This window comes from Tachysurus fulvidraco, chromosome 9 (genome assembly GCF_022655615.1).
Source record: "Tachysurus fulvidraco isolate hzauxx_2018 chromosome 9, HZAU_PFXX_2.0, whole genome shotgun sequence".
Lineage (NCBI taxonomy): Eukaryota > Metazoa > Chordata > Actinopteri > Siluriformes > Bagridae > Tachysurus > Tachysurus fulvidraco.
In genome coordinates, this window is record NC_062526.1 from 25,454,654 (window position 1) to 25,464,653 (window position 10,000).

General features: G+C 40.9%; 1 protein-coding gene across 1 annotated transcript in view; it reads right to left on the reverse strand.

The window, feature by feature from the left end:
- The window catches only part of rps6kc1 (ribosomal protein S6 kinase polypeptide 1), a 31,202-nt gene that overhangs the window by 6,289 nt on the left and 14,913 nt on the right, over positions 1 to 10,000 (reverse strand). Inside the window, exons 12-13 of the mRNA XM_027165065.2 lie at positions 5,940 to 7,316; positions 4,498 to 4,587 (exon numbers count right to left, since the gene is read on the reverse strand). Coding sequence (XP_027020866.1) covers positions 4,498 to 4,587; positions 5,940 to 7,316 — 1,467 coding nt within the window. The remainder of the gene's footprint in view (positions 1 to 4,497; positions 4,588 to 5,939; positions 7,317 to 10,000) is intronic.

Here is a 10,000-nt window from a genome sequence, read left to right on the forward strand (position 1 = left end):
TCTTTGTCAACCTGATAATTAGCAGCTCGGGGGAGAAAAACAGCCCGAGGGAATAAATGACAGCAGCGTTCCCGGTTCACGGCAGCGAGGATCGGAATGTCAGGACTTCATAAATACTAGAGTATCGTTTCTACACGTTCTCTCTGAAAAGACGGTAAGGTGTCGTGGGTGTTTCCATAGCGACAGCGCTTCTCACAACTGACTGTCAGCGTGACACGACGTGGACGTGCCGAAATGACACAATTTACATAATGCCTTTTTTTTTTTAAGATGTTGTTGCTTCCTTTATAAAATGCGTATCTTTGTATATAATAATGTGGAATTTTAATCATTTTATTTTATTATTTCGACTCTGATAGGTTTTTCATTTACATGTCCAGCATTTGCTTTAAAAATGTAAAATAATAATAATGATAATAATAATAATAATAATAATAATAATAATAATAATTTAATTTATTTTTCTTCGTCTTCTACTTTTTGGGATTTTCAGTGTGAACACATGACTCACACTATATACACTACATAACTATGTGTTTTGGGACGTATGAATCAAATGAATCATTTCTTCTACATGAATCATGATTCAGTTCTGCTGTTATAGAAAATAAATCAACAAATTCAAGATGTTCATTTATCCTACATTAACAACGATGTGGAGAATCTTGTAAACATTACTTAAACGGTCAGTGATGGTGATGTGTATATATCTGATGGAATAATCAGTCCGTCTCTCGAATCCTCAAACTTTTAGCTCCTGCTGTGTGATGTGTATGTACTTGTCCTTGAATTCTGTGTTTCCGGGTTTCAGTTCTAAGCCTTCAGGGCTTCAGTGGGGACACCAGATGGCCCATGAGCCCCTCGAGCAATGAGTCTAGTAGAGCCATAGCCTGGAGCTACATAAGCTCCGCCTCCAGCTGTGGGCGGGGCTTTGCTGCTCTCTCGCAGTCTGAGTTAAAGGCATGACGAAAGCTCGGTTTCCCCCATAGGCTCCGGCTGCAACTGAGCAGCATGGCTTCGTACTCGAGATGTTGTGACAGCGAGATGTACGCGATCATCATCAAATCGAGCCGAGCTGTACCTGTGTGTGTCTGTGTGTGTGTGTGTGTGTGTGTGTGTGTGTGTGTGTGTGTGTGTGTGTGTGTGTGGGTGATATGAGGGGGTGGCTCAGGGTGATATCACACACACATGCAGAAGTCTTTCAGCAAGGTCGAGTGTCATCACAAAGGATTAATGTCTATGAGACTCCAGGGAAGGAAAGTATTATAGCACAGGACAAACAAGACAAGACGAGAGAGAGAGAGAGAGAGAGAGAGAGAGAGAGAGAGAGAGAGAGAGAGAGAGAGAGAGAGAGAGAGAGAGAGAGAGAGAGAGAGCAAAAGGAGAAAGAGAGAGAGCAAAAGGAGAGAGAGAGTGAGAGACAGAGAGAGAGAGAGAGTGAGAGAGAGCAAGAGCGCAAAAGGAGAGAGAGAAAGAGAGAGCAAAAGGAAAAACCATAGAAAGGCAGCAGATGGGCAGATAGAAAAATCAAACAGGAAAGAAAAAAAAGAAAATAACTAGATAGATAGAAAAAGAAAGAAAGACAGAAAGAAAGAATGGAGTGAGACAAGAGCGAGGATAGACAGATCTGTCTGACAGAGAGAGAGAAAAAGTAAAAGTTTCATAAGAAAATAGTACGTTCAGTCAGACTGGATGTGATTATAGGGAAAGAGCAAAAAAAAGTGACAACAACAAGAAAATGAAAACATTCAGTAAAAGAAAAGAACAAGAAGCTTCTTGCTACTTTAAGGCCATACAATACTAAAACTAAAAGAGATTCTTAATACTACTCTAAAAACACTTATTGATACTTTAAGGACACTTATTGATACTTTAAGGACACTTATTGATACTTTAAAGACACTTATTGATACTTTAAAGACACTTATTGATACTTTAAGGACACTTATTGATACTTTAAAGACACTTATTGATACTTTAAAGACACTTATTGATACTTTAAAGACACTTATTGATACTTTAAGGACACTTATTGATACTTTAAGGACACATTGATACTTTAAGGACACATTGATACTTTAAGGACACATTGATACTTTAAGGACACATTGATACTTTAAGGACACATTGATACTTTAAGGACATACTATAACTTTGCTTGTTTTTTTTTTATTTTAGAATTCAGTCTCATGACATATACTGGTCCTGTGGTTTAGGAAATCAGCTTTGCTTCAATGACCAGAATCAACACAAACTAAATGTTTCTAGTGAATCTAATCAACGTCTCTAAATACCACATGCCATGCAGATCTGTTGCTTTGTTCAGTAAACTTTCTGAGTGAGAAGGAGCAAGTTCCTATATTTGGTTTGTACATCCACGGGTGATGCGCGTGTGTGTGCATGTGCGTGAGGTGTTTTGCCGTAACAGCCACAGCCCTGAGTGTCACCGAAAGCCACTTCGTTCTGTTTCGGGTGCCTGAGAGGGAAGTGCTGGTCTCCTCAGACAGAGGCGTGTGGAGGAACAGGTGAGCGGTGTCACTTCCCTAAAGAACCGCTCTATTGTAGCCGTGAGGAAGCAGCTAACGGCGGGAAAAAACCACAGCAGAAGTACCTCAAGACACACACACGCAAATAAACACTTTCCCCCAGGCAAAACACACACACTTATTCGCTTTTACATTAAAAACAGCTTCTTCAATCAGCCACGATGTCGTCATTGCCAGTTCGGCTAAACCAAGCTAAGCTCAAGCAGCTAGCTATCGAGTATGGTTCTAAAATTAACTATTAAAAAGCTAATAAACTCGAAACTGAGTATCGTACCTCACGGAGGTTGGATTTTGACGCTATTGACGAATATCTGGGTGAAATTATGGTACCACGGCACATCTCAATATCAGAGATTTCTGAGCAATTTTGTATGAAACAGATTCACAGAAAATTACATATGAGGAAATGCACTCTTCGAAGCCACTGCGTCCAATATGCAAAGCGTTACAGGAAAACATGTTGTTAACAACAGTAATTTTTTTTATCCATCTGAGCCTAATGCTAGCTAGCTAAATTAGCTAAACCGTTTTGCTAACATTGTCATTAACGTTAGATTTCTACAGAAATCTGAATGCAGCTAGTTAACTAGAAGCCAACTAGCTTCCTAATTGTACACTCGTGTTACTATTTGTTGCTGTGTTTTATAGGAATATAAAAGGTGTAAAGATGTTCCTTAGTCTTTCAAAACACACATTACCTTTTAAAACAATGTATTATTCTACAAAGATGCCTATTTTATCATGTACAATTTGATTTAAAGGGTTAAATTGCTAAATTGCTGGCTAGCTTGGTAGATAACTTGAAGCTAGTTCTTCTAAAATCTGTCGCTAATCATTTTGAAATTATTGTATGTGAGAATTTTAGTGCTGATGTGTGTGAGGGGAAAATATGATGTGCGAGTGACATAAATAAGGCCAGAAAACCTAAATCTGCCCTGTTCTATTGACAAAATATCAGCACAAAAGTCAGACAAGCTGATTTTTTTGTCAATATAGTTAAAATGATTCTTCACAACTATTATAAAAGAAGACTAAAGAAGAGCAAAAGAAAGAGAGAAAAGAGAGAAAACTCTACACAAAGCTGAGAAAATCAGCCAGAAGGAGGTAGAGTTTACAGACGGAGGGTCAGAGTGAAGCAATTTAGTCATGTGGCGCCCTCTAGAGGACATAATGTTAAACACGCGATGGATCCTTTCCATTACAATTACAAATAATACTATTTATAATAATAATAATAATAATAATAATAATAATAATAATAATAATAATAATAATAATAAACAATTTAGTGATTAAAATGATAACGTTTGACTGTAAATTTTATATTCTTTGGGAGTAATGTATCTCAATTTACACAAATAGTAAATCTAAATCAAATAAAATATACAAATAAATAAAATAAATAAATGATTAAAAGTAGTATAAAGGAGACTGACACCTCATTAGAAAACATTAAAAAGAACTATTATTTATAAAAATAAAATAGTATTCAAACCACAAAAAATCTTAATTTAAAATTTTTTTTAAATATATATATATATATTTTGAAATTTTTATGTTAAATTTAATTAGATTTATTTTTAATTAAATTCAATTATTTGTAAAAACAAAAATGAAATAAAGAAAATGTGCTATTTTAATATTCACTATTTCAAATTTACTTTGCTAATTTCTTAACATAAAAATGAGCAAAGTATATTTATTTTAATAATTTTTAATTATATATGTTAGTTTTACTTTAGACTTTTTTAAGAGATAGGGTATCCATCTGTCTGTCTGTTTAATTTGAATGACATTTATAACTTAAATGGCAACTTTTAACGGTTTCTATAATGTTTCTAAAATGCTTTTCTGAAGACGTTTGCTTGTTGTTTCTTTTTTATTGCCAGTGATTCTTGATTTGTCTGCAATCATTTTTTTATTTTTGGCTGGAGCTGGAGACGTGACTAACCTGGGGCACAGTACATCTTGGTGACGGCAGCAGGATCGCAGGATTCCTCCACTTCGGTCCAGCTACAGAAGTAAGTCAACTCTACATGACCTGAAAGAAAGTGTGACGATAGAAGAGAAAAAGGAAAGAGAGATAGAGAGAAAGAGAGGAAGAAAGCAAATAAAATATGTGAGTGAGAGCAAAACAGAGAGCAAACAGAGAGAGAAAATGGTGCGGCTAATTAAACTGAAAGCAACTCCACCTCTCCACTAAAACAGTCTGACGAAATTACAATGTTCGCCCAAAATGAAACGAATGTGCCCTTTTCTTCCTCTCACTCTCTCTCTCTCTCTCTCTCTCTCTCTCACACACACACACACACACACATACACACACACTCATCTGTGAACGAGGGAGCGGTAATTGCTGTGCTTTGAGTGCTGGCACTGTGTCATTGGCAGTAATGCTGTTATTAACCATTAGAGCCTATTAGAGCTGTGATCGCTGAGCAGGGGGCCTAAGCCTCAGAGAGAAGGGCCAGACAAATCGCCCGACTCAAACAACCTGAAAACAAACAGACGCACAGAAGAACAACGGAACAGCAGGAAACAGCAGGAAATCAAAATCCATCGAACGACGGGAAGCAGAACTATTTCCATATTACCTGTTAAGAAGGTTAAGGGTGTGTTAAACCTGCTACACAGGCAGATATACACTACGGATCTTGTTTAAGGTGTATACTCGATAATATGGTGCGTGTGTGTGTGTGTGTGTGTGTGTGTGTGTGTGTGTGTGTGTGTGTGTGTGTGTGTGAGAGATAACATCAGACACAATTATGTTTCCACAGACTTCTCAGCATCACTTGAAATCATGATAATGTCTCTATAAATGTTCTATAGCAAAACTGTCATTCGAAGCATAATGCCGTTTCCAACGCCCACCGAACAACCTTTAGGGCACTAATAACTCCTGTTTAAGAGTTCAGCAATGCGAGAGTTCGTGTTATTGACTTTTTAGCATTACGTGGCGAGTACTTATATTTACAAGTGCCTCGTTTTTTTGTTTTTTTTATTTCTATTGCCGTTTCGGGTGTTTATGTCAGTCGGAGAAATGGACGATTAGCATTTCTGGGCTGTATGTTAATGGCCGAAAGGAATCGATTCTTTATTTATTTATATATTTTTTTCTTCTTTATTTTAGTCGTTTGGGGAATCTATCACTTGGGTTGGTCGGAAGAAACCTGTAAGGCAGACATGCCGGCTACTTTATTAATGAAGGGAGTAAACGAGATGAATGTTTTGGGGTTAAGTTGTTTACTTAACATTTATAGAAGGAGTCTCCAGTGTCAGCAGTTTTGTAATGTTTTTTTTGCCATGGTAAAGACTTTGTGACAGAACAAAAAGAGAATGTGGTCCGTTGTAGATAGTATAGTGTAGTGTGTGTGTGTGTGTGTGTGTGTTTACCTCGGTAATCCAGCAGTATGTTGTTGGGGTTAAGGTCTCTGCAGATGATTCCCTCTTGATGCAGCGCGTCGAGGGCGAGCAGCATATCCACCGCCCAGCTCCTCACCAGCACTTCGGGGAGGTGTGTGTGCAGAGCCACCTCCGCCAACTCATCCAGTTCTCGGAATATCTCAGACACACTCCTGCCCTCCCTCTTCTCTGTTACCCCTGACCCAGCAGAGGGTGGTGGGTAGTTGAGGTCCATTTCAGTTCTGAGAGTCAGAGAATCAAAGGGAAGGGAAAGCGATTTAGATTTTGTGTTACTGTTCACAGTAGAGACGTGGCCTTTCTGTTCAGACGCATCCGGGTTTGAATGGCTACGTAAAACTGAGATACCAGGAGCATGTTCGTCAACAGATAGATCCAGGCCTGCTTCCTCTCCAAGCTGGAGTACGTCCGGTTTGCCAAATTGAGGCGAGGGCTTAGCTTCTACGGCAAAAGCCACACCCGCTGCTGCGAGTTCCTGCTCCAGATCGTCACCTGTGACCCCCGTGACTCCGGGAAGGTTGACTAAAAGGTCAGGAGGTTGTCCCTCATCAATACAAGACATGTTTGTATCGTCTACCATGGCCTCTTTGAAAGAAATCACGGGCACGGATTCGTTAGAACCCTGATCGCTATCGAACCGCCACAGATCGGACAGGTGACCTTTAACCTCCACTACTTCACCAATCTCCAAAGGATCCTCAGTGATCTCCGTTACCTCTGAGCCCAGGTCTGACGTGGAGAACAGCACTCGGGAAGCGTCACCACTGTCCTTGCTATCGATCCGAAACAATTCCATGGGTGAACGTTTGAACTGCTCCAGAGAATTAATTGTTGGTGTGTCGACAAGCTCCACATCTTCCTCGGTGAAGAAGCTCAGCTCATGCCCACCAACCGGAGAACACAAACTATCGCTGCTGATTCCCGAACCGTGATAAGGCCTTGGTAGCGCCTCTGCACCAGAACCACCAACACTGACATTGCCAGAATCTTCCTCTGCCATTTTTGTATCTTCTTCTTCCTCACCCAGAGCCTCAGGCTCTACTTTATCCTGCTCGTACTCATGGCACAGCGTCAGGTAGCTGCTGGTGCACTCTTCTTCCTCAAGTGACCCGGACAAAGGAACTTGTGAGCTGCTCTTGCTGTGGACTGTCAGAATTGGCTGGGACTCATCTTCATCCTGGTCTTCCTGGAGCTCCACGCTGGGCCGTGAGCTGCTGCTCTCTGAGCTGATCAGGGCATCGGTGCAGTGAACTGTAGTTGTGTGGGACTTCTGGATAAAGGGGATGTCAAAGCTGTCGTCTTGACTATCTTCATGTAGGTACTTGGTGATGTGGGACCATAGCTTACCTCCTAGAACAGAAAAAAGAAAGGGAGAGATTTTTAGACAAAGAACTTACATTAAAAGAAAAAAAGCAAACAGCTTCTTCAGAGTAGCCCCAATAGATTGAGACAATAAGTGAAAGACACACTGGCAGTTACAAGCAAAGAAGGGCTGCGATCCATACCACATCAAGGGATGGCACAGATCTTGGTTTTGGATTTGCAGTGCACATTCAAACGCCTTAAAGACGTCAGCAAAAGTCTTTCTATTGATGAATTACTTTGCTATAAGAAGACCATGGGAGTTTTGCATGAACTTTGCATTCTTTGAAAAAGGGTTCCTTCTTGTGTATCTGTTGTATCTCCTTGAAGGGTTAGGAAGGGCTTTGATTTAGTACAGAAACAAAACCTTCTTGTAGGATTATTCTGCATAAAAGTTTGAAGGGTTCCAACAATATTTAAACCCATCACAGGGCACACAAACTCTCATTCACTCATTCACTCACACACTACGGACAATTTTCCAGAGATGTCAATCAACCTACCATGCATGTCTTTGGACCGGGGGAGGAAACCGGAGTACCCGGAGGAAAACCCCGAGGCACGGGGAGAACATGCAAACTCCACACACACAAGGCGGAGGCGGGAATCGACCAACCCCAAATATAACTAGTGCTGTTAGTGTCCGGTATATGGTCATTCGTCCAAAAGGTTTTGTCCGTAGACTGTTTATGTGTCAGTATTCAACGTATTTTAACACACATGGTTAGCTCTAGTGTGTAGGCATCAAGTCTTAAAGGAAAACACAGTTAAAATTACCCTGTCGGACCTCCCGACCCTGGAGGTGTGAGGCGAACGTGCTAACCGCCACAATTGTGAGTTAAAATCTAAGGATAACCAGGGAGCTGCTGTCGGGCCTTTGCGCGAGAGCGTTAACGTCTCAGCTTAATGAAGAATTAGATTATTGAACCACTTTAAATGAAAATTACTTGCCAAACAAATACATTTAGCTAGAAGAGAATCCCATAACAGAGATAAAAAGCTATACTTTCCTACATAACTTGGATGATGTGAATAAATCTGCGCTAAAAGGTCACTACAATGTAAAGAGCCAGGATTTTAAATGGTATCATCTCCTTCCTAACAGATTGAAAGCCTAAGTGCGTACCCACACACACACACACACACACTCTTGCACAGCTGTGTTGTGAGTGATTGGAGGGTAACATCTGCTGCGTTAACAGAATGAATTGGCTCTTCACTGCTAAGATAATGACACCGTTGCAGCCAAATGATTCCAGTCCACGAACAAAGCAAACAAACAAACAAGAATCAGCCAATCGCACTCCGGCAATGTCACTCGGGTCAGGCCAAACTTCCTGTCTGATATCTACGTTTGTTTGGGAGAAATTATTTTCCGCATGAAAAACCGGGAACCTTAGTGCATCGGTGATACTTTTACTGGTGAGGTAGGTGGCAGCTGTAAATTACTGTTGGCTTTAGAAGCGTGTAATTTTAACTGTGTTTTCCTTTAAGACTTGATGCCTACACACTAGAGCTGACTGTGTGTGTTAAAATATGATGAATACTGACACACAAACAGTCTATGGACAAAACTTTTTGGACAAATGACCTTATATGACACTAACAGCACTAATTATATCTGATTCCAGCACAAAATGATGGATGGGATGGTGGAAAAAGCGCAGGGGGCACTTTGGCTTAGTGGTTAGCATGTTCGCCTAACACCTCCAGGGTTGGGGGTTTGATTCCCGCCTCCGCCTTGTATGTATGGAGTTTGCATGTTCTCCCCGTGCCTCGGGGGTTTCCTCCGGGTACTCCGGTTTCCTCCCCTGGTCCAAAGACATGCATGGTAGGTTGATTGGCATCTCTGGAAAATTGTCCGTAGTGTGTGTGTGTGAGTGAGTGTATGAGAGTGTGTGTGTGCCCTGTGATGGGTTGCACTCCGTCCAGGGTGTATCCTGCCTCGATGCCCGATGACGCCTGAGATAGGCACAGGCTCCCCGTGACCCGAGAAGTTCGGATAAGAGGTAGAAAATGAATGAATGAATGAATGAATGAATGAAAAAAAAAGCGCTAGGAGTGTTAGGAGGAACTTGCGATTCTTTTAAATTATGACCTCATCATAAGACGATCATTACACACGTGTGTTCACTAGGTGTTTCAAAGAAGATTCCAGTGCTCGCAATTAAAATAAACCTATAGCTATATTGCTGTTTTTTCCATGCACTAAAATAGTTCACTTCATACTTTCACTTATTTCAACTTCAAATGCAAATTGCACGGCTCTGACAGCCCTAATGCACTCCGGGTTGCCAGTTTGTTAGTTCCTGCATTAGGATACTTATTAAACTGGCAAGTCGTGCTCATTACCTCGTGTTAGATCAACACATGAGGCCAGTCTTGATGGTAAGTCGGGACATTTAAACCACATTCAGCGAGTCGTTCGCGTGCGTGCTCCGGTAGCTGGGCCTGTTGTGAAACGAAACGGCGCTTTAGGCTACTTGAGAGGTTTGAGGCAACTTATTAACACGGGCACATGATTTTGCCCAAACGACTGCTAGGAGATTAAGTGGTTTATTCATTCCAATATAAACACGCTCCTGAACACAGATGTGTGCACTGACACACACTCACAGGCTCACAAGCGCACACACACACACACACACACACACACACACAGCCGGCAGAGA